A 17,571-nucleotide genomic window follows, 5' to 3' on the forward strand; every position below is an offset into this window, starting at 1 on the left:
TTTTATTGTTTGTTGAAATATTTTATTTCTAATTTTATATTTTTGAACAGTTAAAAACTCAAAGTACAATGAAGTTTACAATGAAAAGGAGCACTCCTGGGATCCTTATCCCCCAGGTATCTAGTTCCACTCCTTGGAGACTACCAATGTGATCAGGTTCTTCCATGTATATCTTCAGAGACAGTCTACCATATACAAACAAATATGAATACACACATTTTTCTTCTTATACATCAATTGTAGCATGCCACACAGTTTCACACCATGCTTTTCTCAATAAACATTATTATGCCTTAGAGATCCTTTCATCTCAGTACCTAAAGCACTTCTTCATTCCTTTTTCCACTGGGCAAATGAAATTTGTTTCACCAATCCTGTGTAATTTATTATCTAAAGTAAGACACTGAGAGTGAAAGGAGCACGATTAATAATTATACCAAGAACAGCAGGTATAAACTCATAGTGTTCAAAAAGCCAGAGCATATGGTTATCCTACCTATGGCAGATATTTAGGTTGCTTCCAATTCTTTGATATTACCAAGTTGGAAAGAATATACTTGTAAATACATACTTTTGCACATCTATGTGCTTTGTTTGGTAAGATAAATTTCTAGAAGTGGAACTGCAGGGCAAAAGGTTATGTATGTGAATTTAAGTTTCACAGACTGCCAACTGCTGTACATAAAGAGTATAACAAGTTACACTTCCCTAGCAGGCACAGAGAATGCCTGCCCTACTTATTGGATAATCCTTTTCCCATTGTGATCCCATCTTTATCACAATGTTTTAAGCCCTCACATGTATGATACTGAAATCTTTTTTGGGTGAGTACATACCATTAATATCTAATTGTGCATTCAGTTCTGTACTACCTTTCAAAAATAGTTAATCTAGGTTTATATTACCCTTTCAAAAACTTCTTAGCTATTTTCACCTACTTATTTTTCCAGATGAACTATGGGATAGTTTCTCTATTATACCCCCTCAGAAATTTTAACAGTGGCAGCATTCAACATGTAAAGGTTAAGTAGCTCCATTTATAATCATTTCTTTTTCTAGTTTTCGATATACAATTATTACCTGCAAATAGAAATCTGGCCACCTCATTTCTAAAAGACATTGTTTAATGCACCATTGCACTGGCAAAATTTCCTGAACATTATTAAATAATAATCCAGATAATGGGAATTCTGGATTTTAATAAGTACATCTAATATTTCAATTGTAACAATTAACTACAGTCATGTGTTGCTTAACAATGTGGATACATTTCGAGACATGCTTTGTTAGGTGATTTCATCATTATATGGACATCATACTGTACTGACAGGAACCTCAGATGGTATAGCCTACTACTACACACCTAGGCTATATGGTATAGCCTGCTGTTCTGACCACCCTCGTATGTGGTCTTTCACTAACTGAAACATCATTATATGGTACATGACTGTATTTATAGTTTTTTTGCAAGTAAAGCATTATATCTCTTGCTTCTATTTTATTTGTAAAGGCTATTTTCTTGCCCATTTTAGGTGCCTCTAGTCTGTGGTTCTATACCATCCTATGTATAGCTTTATCATAGCACTTTCTATACCTGCTTCCTTTACTGACCTCTAAGTTCTTTAAAGGACAGTTTCACAAATTAATCTCATATTTACACTGGAAGGAGGGCGGAAGGATGGAAGGAAGAAAAAGTAGCACATGGCCTGGTGCTGTGGCTCACATGTGTAATACTAGCATTTTGGGAGGCCAAAGCAGGCGGATCACTTGAGGTCAGGAGTTCAAGACCAGCCTGGCCAACATGGTGAACTCCTGTCTCTACTGAAAATATAAAAATTTGCCAAGCACGATGGTGTAAGACTGTAATCCCAGCTACAAGAGAGAATGAGGCATGAGAACAGCTTGAACCCAGGAGGCAGAGGTTACAGTGCGGCAAGATCATGCCACCACTGCACTCCAGACTGGGCAACATGGCCATGGCAAGACTCTGTCTCTAAAAAAAAAAAAAAAAAAAAAAAAAAAAACACAAAGAAAAAGCAGCACAGCACCTAGCCAATTGCCTCACTGCACAATTTTAGGGATAACAATCACACATATTCTATGTGAAAAGCAACTCCCAGAGCATAGAAATATGATGTGACATGAATGGTGCTTCTTAGAATTGTGCAATGTGATAGCTCTGCTGACTGGCACACAGGTGCTCAATGCACATGTACTGAACTGTTCCAGGGAAAAATTGATTGTCAAAGAAACTAGAAAGAAATTAACAACTCTGAATGATAGACTGCATTCCTGAACATAAAGGGAATATTCTAGAACTGTAGTACCTCTTTCATGGAGATTAAATTAGCTTCATGCCTGAGGTTTCTTGGTTTCTTTTCTGTTTTGTTTTTGAGACGGAGTCTCTGTTGCCCAGACTAGGGTGCAGTGGCGCAATCTCGGCTGACTGCAACCTGAGGTTTCTTTTCCAATTAACAGTTTATACTACCATAAAACAACCTCCAAACCAATACCTACAAGAAACACTCATTATTTATTCATGTGGCTGAAAGAGTAATTAAGTTTAGATTTTTGGAAAAAGTCTGAACAAAAACAGGACCTATATAGTGCTCAAACTATATTTTTAAAAATACGATTTTATTTTTACTCACGTATGAAAAAAATGGCTATACTATCATGTTTACATACATACTAACATTGAAAACAGAATAATGAATTGTATTTAAATTTTATAAAGAACACACAAACATTAAAACAGTGATTGGTTACAGAAAGCAGAGTTTGAGGAAAAACCATTAGCTATAATTTTCATTTTCATTAAAGAGCAGCACCCTCTGAGAATAATCAAACTGATTAGTAATATTCATCTATACTGCAAAATAATATGTACAAAGTAAAGTTAGTGATTGTACTGATTTTATTACTTTTATCAAGCCATTTTATGTTCCTCACTCAATGCAAAGAAATAAAACATAATCTGAAGAAAAATATGTCCTTATTATTATTCACAATAAAAAGTTGGCTTCATTCTGCAAGCCTGGGCATATTGTACAATTGGGAGCACTCAACGGCTCAAGTGGATCGATGTACCAGTTTGATTCTGATCCACTGAACAGAATCTCTCATCCATATCTGGCGACCAGACTAACTCCATGGGAGCTGTGATAGACTGAACCATTTCTGTGGTATCCCTAGATCACACTAAATAAGAAAGACGCTACACCAGAAAATATAGCAACTGATCTATCCATAAATTAACATCTATATGCTAGCTCTTTAGTATAAGTTGGAAAAAGTGGCCCTTTCTTGAGCACATGGATAAAAGTATTATTGTAGTCTAAAGATTGCTGGATTGATAGTGTGTTATTATAATGAAGATAAGGTACACACTGAAACCACTGTCAGATTAAGAAACTTCCACAACTTGTCTCAATTCTTCAAATAATGGAGCAAGTTCCTTTTCTAGGCTGACAATTAGTCCTAAAATAAAGAGATTAAGAAAATTACATGTTAGAAAAATGTTCCTCAAAGTCTGAAATTCAAATTTCCTCAAGCCCAAAATACATAGTTACCAAAAGTAAATCAGAACATAGTTTAGTTCCCATGACTGAAACAAAATACAGGTTGAATATCCCCAATCCAAAATGCCGGGTACCAGAAGTGTTTTGAATTTTGGAATATTTGTACAATACTTACTAGTTGAGCATCCCTAATCCAAAAATCTCAAATATGAAATGCTCCAGTGAGCATTTTCTTTGAATGCCATATTGGTGCTCAGAAAATTTCAGACTTTAGAATGTTTTGGATTTCAGATTTTTGGATGAGGGATGTTCAACCTGTACTATAACCCTAAATAAAGTAACCAAAAACTCTGTAGTCATTAATAAGTTTATTTTCAGCATCTATTACTGAAGTAAATGAGTGAAAAATACTTATATATTAGGAAATACAGAATAAATTATATGCACTATAATTTGTTAGAGTTCTAGAATGAAAATCTTAATTTATACCTTACTGTTTCAAAATTTGCATTGACTCAGAAAAAATACATATAATTTTTACTAAATCAGGCATACTTTTGTCTCTGAGCAAATTTTAATGGATTACATCAAAAGATAGGTAGATAGCTTCTATACTGAACAAAGGAAATCAGAAATTTATTTTTATAAATTCAACAAAGCTAAGACATAAATAAATATTTCAAATGAAAACATATTTTAAAAATAAATGGTAGAGTATAAAACACACTGGAGTTCATTGATGAACCTGGGAGATAAACATCTAGAAATCAGCATATCTAGCTTCTCCTTAGTTTACTAGAGTGAAAGGCTACCTACCTCAAACAGAGCCTGTTTTATATTCAAACAAATAAAGATCTTTCTCTGTCTTATAGAACATAAAAAGCATCTGGACTCTCAAGGAAAGGGTCCAAGTACTAAAATATTGTTCTGTACATTATCATAATTTACAACAACTGGTGACTTGGTATGTGATAGGTCATGTACCAAAATTGAGATTTAGTATATTTCATAAATATACTTAAAATCTAAACACCATTACTATCCTATATAATTCAGAAAGTGCTTTTACATATAGTATTTTACAGATTTCTAAAATGTTTCAAAATGGAAGAGATCTAATAGATCATCAAATCTAAACCTCTCATTCTAAAGATAAGGTATCTAAGAACAGGCTTCAGTGACATAGCTAGAAGAATTTGCTCAGCTTGGAGAAATATCAAACAGAAAAAAAATACATTACAATTCTCAACAGCAATCAAATCTAAAGGAGACAGACCTTTTAATAAAAATCCTACTTTATACAAAATGAAGTAAAAAAATTACAACCAAGTGAATAGTCATTATTTTACACATAAATATTCGGTGGAAGTATTGGATACAATGGAATTTTACTATCCTCTATAAAGGATACAGCTTCCTAGCATTTGTTCTCAAATTCTTCAGTTCTCAAGAAGAATGAGACTACGTTCGTCTTATTCAGGCTCTTTAAATTCTCAATCACATTCATTTTCCCCATTAGGTAAAATTTTAAAAATTCTAATTTAATAGATTGGTCTATAATTCATCAATCATTTTAATGCATTTTGTAGGGTTATTTTCACCTTGTTTTCTTAAACTGCTGTAATGGGAGCAAGATGTAGCACTCAAGATAATATTTAATTTTCCTGTCTCCAAAAAAAAAAAAAAAAAAAAAAATCACTTACCCATACGGTCTCATTTGAACTAGAAAATAACATTGTAAGATGGAGAAAGCATATATTATCTCCATTATACAGATATGGAAACTAGGATTCAGAGAAATCACTTCCCAAGACATGGAAAAAAGACAGTGAAACTGGGCCACAAGTTCAAGATTTTTGGCTCTAAATCTACTATTCCTCTTAAATTAAGGTATGGTAATTAAGTTAATTTTTTTAAATTAAGGATTAAAAGTGATATTTAAGGTAATTAAACACACCTGTATTGGCACTGCTGCTGGCTATGAAACTCACCACCAAAGGTAAACGATTAAACTGAACCACCTAAAAAGAAAATAAGAGCCAAATAATATGTTGCATTGTGAAAAGGTAGTATAACTAAACTGAAATGTCTTAATCTTTCAAAACCTTTAAAATGATTAATGTTTTAGTCCAACATCATAGTATTACATTATGAAATAGAAACAAACTTTCTATTTCAGTGAATATTTCCATAATTAGTGATGATCTCTTAGAGACATTAATACCATTGAGCCTGGAAAGTTTTTAAGGTGAAACCATGTCTTCATTTTTTTATCTCTAAAGCCCAGCAGAATGTCAATTACATCATAAGGACTTAATAAGTAGTTGATAATTAAATGGATAAATACAGTAGTTCTCAGTCATTCAGGTAGGTTTATCTTCACGATATTTTCTGGCTCTTGTGTATTACAGTAATTTAAATTAAATTTAAAATAACTTTAAATTAACTACCTTCAAAAAAAAAAACTTAGTTTCAACCTAATCCTTATTTGAAATTAAAGGTCAGATGGTTTGGTTATGTTTTACCTAATACACATTAAAATATGTAACTTTTAAAATAAAAGATGGGCCTGGCATGGTGGCTCACGTCTGTAATCCTAGCACTTTGGGAGGCTGAAGTGGATGGGATCACTTGAGGCCAGGAGTTCAAGACCAGCCTGGCCAACATGGTGATAGCCCATCTCTACTAAAAATACAAAAATTGGCCAGGCCTGGTAGCACATGCCTATAATCCCAGCTACTTGGGAGGCTGAGGCTTGAGAATCTCTTGAACCTGAGAGGCGGAAGTTGCAGTGAGATGAGATCATGTCACTGCACTCCAGCATGGGGCGACACAGGCAGACTCTGTCTCGGAAGAAAAAAAAAAAAAAAAAGAGTAACTTAACATCAATTGATTAGGAAACATAGCTCTAAAGCACAAGGAATTAATTCAGTCTTAAGAAAATATAGCTTGAGATCAAGAGACATGTAAAAACTAACTTCTTTCCCACAAATAATAACCTCATTTATTACATATATATGTTTCCAAAAAATGAAGGAATTAGTAGCAAGAGCAAATTTAATAAACTTTCAAGGAAAGTTTTTTTTATCTGTTACTACAACAAAAAAAGTGTGTCATCTGAGAAATCACAGTTGTTTAGCTAAGGGCACCATCTACTGGAGATAACAGTGACCTGACGTACACTTTTTAGGATAACATGTACTTTATTAAGTCACTTAATTACTTTTCCATCGTAATTATTTCCTGGTATAAAATGTGAAGAAAATTACTACCGTTTAACACAACCAATTTGAAGGCTAAAATTTTACAATTTCATCCCCTTCAAAACTGAAATTGAGAACTATAACACAAACTATTTTATATATAAAAGGTACAAAAATGACAACTGAAATCAGCAAATCATTTGATAATTATGAACTTACCTGGTAGGTGTTATAGTAACAGATGATACTTTTATTTTTTGAAAGTCCAAGTTTGCTCCCTTGGTCTGTTGCCAGGGCAAAAGTGGATAAGAAACCAGGTCGCAAAGCATGCTCCGGAGCATTGTCATTGGCCACTAGAAAAATAAGTGATTTAAATAAAAATTATGCAGAGGATATGATAGAGAGATTTACAGCCCTTTTTCATAAACCTCTGTTTAAAACTGAGCACAAAGGTTATGTTTCACAATATTGAAAATCATATCACTAATGGGGTCTCATCACTAATCAGGAAAAATTGCTCAGTCAAAAGTTCACTGATCACAATAGAAGAAATGCTGACTCTCACAATTTTTTTAAATTTTAAAAAGAAAATTAAATGTTTACCTTTTCTTGATATCTAACTTAAAACATAGATTAATCAAGCACATTTAACTGGTTATCTGAGGACTAGGTTAGAATAAACTAATGAAAAAAGTTACAAAACTTCTGCTCTTATAAAACCCACAGCAAGGAATATCTCTCATAGATATTAGCAATCTGCAGCTAGTTACCTGTTTCGTGTTTCTCTCACTCATTAAAAGGTCTGCATGGAGTTTGTTGTATTAATGAGTGCAGGGCTCAAGGCTTTAACACAGATATCCTCATGAAGAACATTAGAACTGGAAAATCTGAGATTATTTTGTTCAAATCCCTCATTACAGAATTAAGAGAAAGCAAGTAATCTGTCCACAACCATTCAACGACCATTTTATAGTGAGTTAGAAAGCACACTGGACCACACATCAGGAGATGATGGGTTCTGTTACTGACTCACGCCCGACTTTGGACTGCAATGTTTGAAGATTATAAACCACAGGACCTCCTTTGTTGATATTCCATGTTCTTATAATGTGTTTGTCAAAATTCTCCCAGAAATGGAATCAATGTCTATTATAGAAATGTTTATAATCTTTACAAATTCATGCAGTTTATTAATAAGAATCTAAGACACAGCTAACTCTCCACTGAAACTGCTAATGAAGTCCAAGTGTCTTTGCACTTTATTACCTTCACTTATAAAATGAAAGAACTAAATCACTTGACTTCTAAACCTCCGTTCATTTCTAAAGTCTAAAATTATCTGACATATATGACAACTCCAGGTGGAAAATTGTACACGAAATATACAGAACATTATCCAATCTTTAATGTTTGATAAAGCCATTACAGTGTCCCAAAAAAACTAGGAACATCCATGCTCATAATACCATAAAATAAAAATAGTAAAAAATTGTCTGAATCCATACTGACTCTCTGTGACATCATGTTTACTTATGATTCAAATACATGGGTATTATCCTAAAACAACTAGCAATTTGATAAAGTGTGTGTGTGTGTGTGTGTGTGTGTGTAATGTAGGGGTGTCTGTGTGTTTATCTAGCTGCCTACATGCTCACTCTCATCACTTAGATTTACTAATGGTTTACATTGCACTGTAAATGTCTTCAACGGGAAATGGGTCTGTGATAAATCCATGCTTAAACTCTAGATGTTAACATGATACACCTGATATATAATACACTGTAGATTCAAATTCAACCTTCAGCATACAAAAGCAAACACTTCCGCCAATACTAAGACCACCATCTCCTAAAATTTACTAAAATGAATTTTAGATGTTTGCCTGCTGTACTACTCAGATGTAAATTACACGCATTTTTAGTCAAAAGCAAAGAAGATATTTGCATTTAAATGTTCACTTTTACCTTTAATAACAGGTACTCCATCTCTATCTGATACAACAATGGCATGGAGCCCTTCAACACTAGAAAAAGAAAATAGTTAAAATATAAAAAAAGTTAAAATATAAAATATTTCATTTTCTCAAACTATACACCTCAAAGACATAATAATTCTCATGTATTTTCTGAAAAACCACAGGACCCCAAAATTCTCCCAGAAATGGAATCAATGTCTATTATAGAAATGTTTATAATATTTATAAATTCATGCGGTTTATTAATAAGAATCTAAGACAAAGCTAACTCTCCATTAAAACTGCTAATGAATGATCAGTCCATGGTTTACAAAAGCATGAAAGATTATCAGCAATGGCTGCAGTGACAAAAAAGAGCCTTCTTCTTTTTTCATTCATGCAAATATTAAATGGCCGGTGTTTGTGGCACTTAATACTTTGATACTATGAAAAACAGAAATAAGCACAATCATTGCCTTCACGTGGCTTCCGATCTAAAAAGTGAGTGTGTTATCAATAATCTCACAAGAACAAACGTAAAACTAAAATTGGGGGCAAGTATTGTTAAAAAGTTCATAGGGGCCAGGCATGGTGGCTCACGCCTGTAATCCCAACACTTTGGGAGGCTGAGGCGGGCAGATCACGAGGTCAGGAGATCGAGACCATCCTGGCTAACACGGTGAAACCTCATCTACTGAAAATACAAAAAAAAAAAAAAAATTAGCCGGGCGTGGTGGTGGGCACCTGTAGTCCCAGCTACTCAGGAGGCTGAGGCAGGAGAATGGCATGAACCCGGGAGGCGGAGCTTGCAGTGAGCTGAGATCGTGCCACTGCACTCCAGCCTGGGCAACAAAGCAAGACTCTGTCTCAAAAAAAAAAAAAAAAAAAAAAAGTTCATAGTGATATGAGAACCTAGAAAACAGGAGGTTGATGCAGACAGAGAGTGGACCAGGGAAGGCTTTCTGAGGCAGTAATATCTCAGCTGAGATGTTATGGTATTAAGTGAAAAGACGTGGAAAGACTGTTCCTGGCTGAAGAAACAGGGCAAAACGAATGAAGGCCATGCAGCAATGCTTTCAGCCATGCTTACAGAAGTAGTAAGCAGAATGGTCAAGCTATAGCTCTAAAGTTAGAAAGACCTGGGTTCCAGTCCAGGCTCTGCCACTGATTATTTATGCTGTCTTGGGCTAGTTATGAAACCTTTATAAGCCTCAGATTAACTATCTGAAAAATGGGAATAACTGTACTTACTTAGATATTGTGAAATTTAATACAACGCACATAAAGTGTTGGCTGGCACATAATTAGAAAATATCACTTATTAACTAATACCAATGGTGTCAATTGTGCACAGTGACAATGACATAATTTATCACTAAAGTTTAAGTACTAAATAATCAGTGAGAATCCCTGGGAAATTAGCAATTAAGAAATACATACAGTAGAGCACAAAAGTACTGTGTTAAAAAATATAAGGTGACACTCCTCAACTTTCAACATTTATGCAAAACCCTTTCATTGTAACATAAAACTTATAGTCCTGTAACTATCTTATGGAATCTATAAACTACAACTCAGAGATATGTTCAATATCCCTACTGCAACCCGGAATTATCTATTCTTTGCGTTAACTTTAAAGTGTTAACTTTAATATATTAACTAAGGAATAAGAAATAGTATATTAACCTTATGTTTAAATACTGACATTAAATTTTTAAAAACCCCATTGCAAAAACTTTTAAGTCAGAGAAGTGTTATTAAATGCGAGTGGAAAATGTTACAAACAAAATCATTTGTCTTCCTTACACAAAAAATAAGAATAAAATAACTTTATAAATGACTTTTATACTATTTTTATCCTATTATTGGCATGATTTCCTATTCATTCAATCCTAAACTTATTTATGGATTAAAATATATCTCTAAGATTAATACATAACATAGGCCAGGCACGGTGGCTCATGCCTGTAATCCTAGCACTTTGGGAGGCCAAGGTGGGCAGATCACCTGAGGTCAGGAGTTTGAGACCAGCCTGGAAAACATGATGAAACCCCATCTCAATTAAAAATACAAAAATTAGCCGGGTGTGGTAGTGCTTGTCTGTAATCCCAGCTACTTGGGAGACTGAGGCATGAGAATCATTTGAACCTGGGTTGCAGTGAGCCAAGATCGCGCCACTGCACTCCAGCCTGGGTGACAGAACGAGACTCTGTCTCAAAAAAAAAAAAAAAAAAAAAAACCCAAAACAGATAAATACATAAAATAAATATATTCTTCTAAGTTAAAAACTAGATTATATAAAACATATCCTACAGATATTTGTACATATGCCAATTATTTTGTGCAGTTACCAAAAGCAACATCATTTGAAACAGTAAAGCATTACAAACCCAACTGTCCATCAAGAAGGACAAGGTAAGATATGATATACACCTACAAAGGAATACTCTGCAGTCATGAGAAAGAGGAAGTTCTCTATGTACCAGGAAAGATTACTCTCAAAGTTACATTCTTAAGTGAAAAAATACAGTTTAGAACAGTGTATACAAGCAGCAATAAATTATGTACCAAAATGTGCAGGCATATGTGTATGCTGTGTGTATAAATATGTGTATATACATGTCTGCTCATAGGTACATAAAATATCTCTACAGATAATGGTGGGTGCCTCTGTGAGGGGAAACTGTGCATGTGGCTGGAGAGGAAGGATGGGCAGCTACTCACTCTATGTTCTTCAGTGAACTCCTGAATCTGAACTTTATGAATGTACTACCTACTCCCAAAATAACTTAAAAAACAGGTAAAGAGGACCACAAAAATGTTTAGAAAAATTAGTGCCACCACAGGTAGCTTCTTTTTTAAAATGTCCATGGAAATTACTTTAAATACAACTAATGCTCCAAAGAAAATAAAAGGACTTTCTTTCTGATGGACTTCACAGAGAAATGAATTCAAGAAAGTAGAAAAATTACTTACACTCTTAAGTATATAATTTTAGAAATCAGGTCCCAATATAAAAGCTGTTTTCAATTCTACATACAATGCACAAAGAGTAATATGAATAGATTTTACTAATAATTAAAAATAACTGGCTCATGAAGAGATATTACACTTTTAGAAGAAATGAATTAAATTTTGTGAAATATTCTGAAGAAATCTAAACCTTAAGCTTACTAAAACAACCATTTTTTTCTAAAAACAAATGTTGCAGTACTAATGAAAGTCATCAGATTTAGTTTTATAATTATGAAATATTTGATTATTTTAAAACATACAAAGTGGGATTATTAAAGCCTGAGACTGCTTTGGGTCACAATCAGATTTTAAATTGCAAACGCAAGAACGATATTTTGCAGAGAATTCAAAAAATGCACAAAAACACACATTAGTATCCATAGCTGGCAGACTTTGTTACTGAGAGGCACTGAGGTTCAACAGTTAAAAGCATGAATCCATGGCTCTGAAGCAGGATGCCTGCATCCAAACCCATACATCTAGCAACAAATCAAAGTGTATTCTACTATTCTTCATGAATGTTCAAAACATTATTATTTCTTCATTATTATTGTTCTGGGATGCAGTAAGCCTAATTTCAGTAAATGATATGAGTTGAACTGGCTTTTTTTCATTATTTAAAAAAAAACCTGACAGTACTAATACCTTTCCTGCCATTATGAAAGACTTTCATAAAGCTTTTAACAAATATCCTTTAACTGAATTTATTTCTTGGATAAGCACGACAACCTGGTATTTCCCCTTTCGTTAAAAGATAAAAGACATCCGAATTCAAAGAAGGAGCAAGCATATACTTTCCAACTATTTCTGATCAACATTAGAACTACTCAGTAATATAATAAATACTTTTGGTATTATTCTCTAATTCCTTTATACAGACATCTTCACCATACCCAGTGTCACACACTATTATGACTTTCAGAGTACACTTAATAGTTAAAATGAGATCACCATTGTCTGAAACATTTCTGATACTTATAATCACAGATGATGTAATTAGAATCAATTATTGCTTTATTAGATCTCCAGATGAATAATGGGTATCTTTCTGGTGGGTTTATAACTTAAGAACATTGAATGTAATTTTGCTGTTTCTTCAATAAGAGATGCTAACACTCAAAAGAGGATTGTAAATCACTAAGACTTCTAAGTGAATTAACTGCACTATTAACTATTTCGTCATATCGCCAGTGTAGTGGGGTATCTCTCCATTCCAATTTGAGCACCTTTATGCTAAGGTAACTACAGAAAAATACAGAAAGTCCTCATTTTGCACAGTCCCAATATGCACATTTTAGTTAGCATGGCATAATACCTGAATAACTGCATAAAGTAGTATAAACTTTTCTAATTCTTTAGTCTACAAATCATAACATAAATAATTACGCAACTAAGAGATGCACACTGTCATCAGTAACCAGCCACATCATTTCTTTCAAAGTATGTTGATGGTTGGTCACTGTGCATCTGTTATGCAGTTCATGCAGAGATAGCAAAGCATGTAGTTTTGTACCTCCTTGTCTCCCAATGATAAAGTATGTGACATTTAGAAAAAGAGATAATAAAAAGAGGAAACTGGCCGACAAAGATGAAATACAGCAAAGAAATGAAAAGTAATAATGCTGGAAGTGAATTTCAAATAAAGAGTTATAGAAGAAACAGGTGACCAAGGGAATGCTGACACTATCCCTCTAGATACACAGAGAACTCAGTGAAGGCAAACTTATTGACATAAATGAGGAAAGCGGTTGTGACGAAAATTTTCCAGAGGACATGATGCTGGCAAAAAATATTCATATTAAAGGAAATCTCAGAGATACTTCAAAACATTGAAAATACACAGACAAAATACTTCATAAAATTAACATATGGCATATAGAATTTATTCAGTAACAAATTAAAAATTTCTTACCTTGGTAACTTTTTATACAAGAATCGCTTTAGGTCCTGAAAGAGAATATTAAAAAATCATGTTATAATAATAGGCCTTCCACTGTTTTCTAGATCCTGTCCTATCCAAATTTTAGGGACGTTCAGTTATCATTCATAACCTTTCTTGCTGTGTTTTATCTTTCTCTGTCTGATTTGGATGTTTACTAGTCATGCAACTTGGAGTAAGTTAACTAACCTTTTTTCCCTAAGCCTATTTCATTATTTGTTGAATAGGGCTAATATAGAACCTACATCATAAGAGTGCTGTTAAAGTTTTTTGAGAAGTTGCATGGATTAGCATACCTAGAAATGGGAAACACAAATACATTTTAGCCATAAAAATATATCATAATTTTCATACTAGTGTTTTATATCCTGTTGCTATTGTGTTCACTTGAGAAGACATTATAAACACCTTTCCAGGTTCAAAGATAGACTTTCCACCATCATTTTAATGGTCTTGGGTAAGGTGATATGACTTCTGTAAGACTGTTGTCTCACATTATAAAAATATGCCTTCCATTGTTTCATTATTTGTTGAACTCACCTACTCAACAAATAATGAAACAGTGTAAGGCATATTATTATAACATAATTATTAAAATATTCTGTTTAAGGACCTAAAATAAATTATATATGACTATGTGAGGCAACAGTCTTTTTTTTTGTTTTTGAGAGGGAGTTTTGCTCTTGCTGTCCAGGCTGGAGTGCAATGGCGCAATCTCGGCTCACTGCAACCTCTGCTTCCCAGGTTCAAGCGATTCTCCTGCCTCAACCTCCGAGTAACTGGCATTATAAGCACCCACCACCACGTCCCAGCTTATTTTTTGTATTTTTAGTAGAGATATGGTTTCACCATGTAGGCCAGGCTGGTCTCGAACTCCTGACCTCAGGTGATCCACCCGCCTTGGCTTCCCAAAGTGCTGGGATTACAGACGTGAGCCACCACGCCCAGCCCAGACTTACAGAATATAAGATAAATGGCGAAGTGTGTCAAGTGTTTAACACTAAACACAGTTAAGACTAAAGAAATATAAGACTATTTTATTTTTCTAAGCTGGGGCTCACTGCAACTTCCAAGTTCTGGGCTCAAGCAATCCTTCCGCCTCACTTCCAGCATAGCTGGGACTACAGGGTTATCAATGCGCCTGGTTTTTAAATTTCTTTTTGTATAACGGGGTCTTGCTACGTTGCCCAGGCTGATCTTGAACTCCCAGCCTCAAGTGATCCTTCCATCTCGGCATCCCAAAATGCTGAGATTACAGACGAAGCCACCTCACCGGCCAGAAGATTATCTTATTTTGTCTCATTACACTCTCTCATCCCAGGAATTTCACTGACACTTGAGGTATCAATTTTGACCTCGCATGGATTAATCAGATATCTGTTGTTTTGAGCCTCCAACACTTACTATTCTCCAAACCCGAATGATCATTTTATTTCATGTTATGACTATTGGCTTATTTTTGCTCTCATCCTACACACACACACACACACACACACACACCCCTCATTTTATTTCATGTTATGTTTCTAAAGAGGCATGGGTTAGAAATCATCGTAAATTGCCACAATAAACCTAATAAGATATTGTTACCACTTACTGGAAAAAAGTATTCTGGGTACATGTCCTACTGACCAAATTCTGACAGGAAAAGCAGCGAACCATCATTCAGAATTTCAAATGGTAAATACACAGAGCCTCTCTTATACCCCAGCTGGATTGGTGAGTAGGGAGAATATAATTTTCTCAGTCTCAAGCACCTTAGTGTCCTCCACCCCCATTCGAGGCAGAAACTCAGGATCCTGCAAATTCATTCATATTAGTCTCCCATTTCACATACAAGAGAAAATAATTAACTGGGATGGGTGGGGATGGGAGGATCTTCTACCTCTCCCCGCTCAGTATTCCCCTCCAAATTCCCCACTCTCCCTTCCTCTTATGTGGGGGTGTCACTCACATCCGCCATGATGAACCCCTTTCTCTCGCAGGATCAATCTCCACGCCTGGAAGAGAAACTCCCGGTGACTCTTACCTCTTTGGCTTCCTCGTCCTCCCCACCCCCAACTTAATAAGCAAGATCAGCCCTGGTCAGAACCCGGCAAAACCCCCGCGGTTCTAGGGCTTGGCCCAGCGAGCCCAGTGGGAGTCGGAGTGCCCCAACACCCCCACGGGTACTCAGCTGGCACGCCTTGCCTCAGCCCACCCCATCCCTGCCCCTCCACCCCAAAGAGCTAGGCCCAAAGAAAAGAAGAGGGGGCCCTCTCCTTCTGTTTAGTCTCACCACCCGCGCCACCTCCGGGACTAGGCCTCAAACCAGGCAAAGTAGCGCCAGTTACCTGGGGTTTCTGGGTTGCCTGGTTCTCTCCGTTGTCACTTCAGGGACAGCTTTAAAGACAGGTTCCTCCTCAAGCCACCGTCACATGATTGATGACCTCTTCGGCGCTCCGGGAAGCACTTTCTACGCCGTCGCCCCACGATACTGGATTTCCGGAAGGGCCTGGCGGAAGCTTCGAGGGCGCGGCCGCCCGACGCGCCCCGCCCCTCCCCCGCCCACCGCGGGCCGCGTCTTGCGCCTGCGCCTTGTGTCACGGGCCGAGGGACGTCAGCTGTGGGGTAGAGGATTTGTACGAGATCGCTGGACCCCGAGGACCCCAGAAAATGCAAGCAAGGTTATGTGTTACAAGACATTCTTGTGCAGAGAGGGTGTATAAATGTCATTAGTTTTTCAGGGTCCGTTATCTTAAAACCTTTTCTTGTAGATGAAGAAATTTGAGGGGATGGTGTGATGAGCTGAAGAGCAAGCAACAGATTGCCTGTGATTGGAAGTATCAGGTCCACAGGTTTCTGACTTGTTTCCTAGGTTCTTGTGACTTCCCCATGGGTGCTCTTTACTCAAGGCCTTATCTAGATTGAATGGGGAGGAGCCATGGGTTTTCTGGAGCACTTCAAGCGTCTACTTTTAACATGCAGACACGGGATTACGGGTACTTTCTATGTTCCCTTTTACATCAGAATTTTAAAAAATTAGTAAGGTCTCATATAATAAATAATAATTGGAAAAAAAAAAAAAAAAAAAAAAAAAAAGCCTTGCCGGGTGCGGTGACTGACGCCTGTAATCCCAGCACTTTGGGAGTCCGAGGCGGGACGATCCTTTGAGCCCAGGAGTTCCACACCAGCCTGGCAAGATAGAACCCCATCTCTACTACTACTACTACTACTAATAATAATAACAACAATAAAGAATTAGCCTTACGTGGCGTGCGCCAGGTACTCCGGAAGCTGAGGCATGAGGATCCCTTCAGCCCAGGGTTTGAGGCTGCATTGAGTGGTGATCGCCCCACTGAACTCCAGCTTGAGTGACAGAGCGAGATGCTCAAAAGAAAAGCTTCTTTAGAAATCACATCCTCTTTCAGCTACCACCCTGTTTTTCCTCTACTCCCTTTCATAGCCAAATTTTCAGAAAATTTTAGCCTGGTTTTTAATTGCTGCTTGCATGTCACAAATCTAATCAGAGTTCTGTTGATTCTACCTCCTATCTTTGAAAACTAGTCACCTATCTATGTTCGTACCCTAGTGCAAGCCATGATCATCTCTCTCTTGACAATAACCTCCTATTCTTCTTACATTCTCTTTTGCCCTCCAGTCTCCATAGAGCAACAAAAATGATGTTCTAAAAACCCAAATCGGATCATTTAACTCCTTTCTTGAAAATCAACTTTATTGACTTAGGATAAAGTTCAATATCAGCATCATGGTTTATATATCGTTCTTATGGGGATCTGGCCCCTATATTGATTCTCTCACCTACCCTGGATTCCTTATGCTATGATCATACAAGTTTGTTTCCACTTCCATAAAGATTTTTATCACTTTACCAACTTAGCACATTCTGCCTGAGATATTTCTCTAGCATACCTTAATCCTACTAATCTCTTCTTTTGC

General features: G+C 36.0%; 1 protein-coding gene across 4 annotated transcripts; it reads right to left on the reverse strand.

The window, feature by feature from the left end:
* Positions 1 to 16,055, reverse strand: LAMTOR3 (late endosomal/lysosomal adaptor, MAPK and MTOR activator 3). 4 transcript variants are annotated; one of them, XM_065545270.2, is made up of 8 exons: positions 15,966 to 16,055; positions 15,587 to 15,632; positions 15,230 to 15,270; positions 13,606 to 13,640; positions 8,689 to 8,747; positions 6,944 to 7,077; positions 5,479 to 5,542; positions 1 to 3,480 (listed from the first exon to the last, which is right to left on the reverse strand). In XM_065545270.2, the coding sequence occupies exons 3-8, from the start codon at positions 15,251 to 15,253 to the stop codon at positions 3,407 to 3,409; spliced, it is 390 nt and encodes a 129-aa protein (XP_065401342.1). In that variant the 5' UTR covers positions 15,254 to 15,270; positions 15,587 to 15,632; positions 15,966 to 16,055; the 3' UTR covers positions 1 to 3,406. The 4 variants fall into 4 exon arrangements, with proteins under 4 accessions (XP_065401342.1, XP_065401343.1, XP_005555591.1 ...); XM_065545271.2 differs by having other exon boundaries at positions 15,911 to 16,055; XM_005555534.5 differs by lacking the exon at positions 15,230 to 15,270.
* Between the last annotated feature and the right edge of the window lie 1,516 nt (positions 16,056 to 17,571).

The sequence above is a fragment of the Macaca fascicularis genome, chromosome 5 (assembly GCF_037993035.2).
Source record: "Macaca fascicularis isolate 582-1 chromosome 5, T2T-MFA8v1.1".
Taxonomy (NCBI): domain Eukaryota; kingdom Metazoa; phylum Chordata; class Mammalia; order Primates; family Cercopithecidae; genus Macaca; species Macaca fascicularis.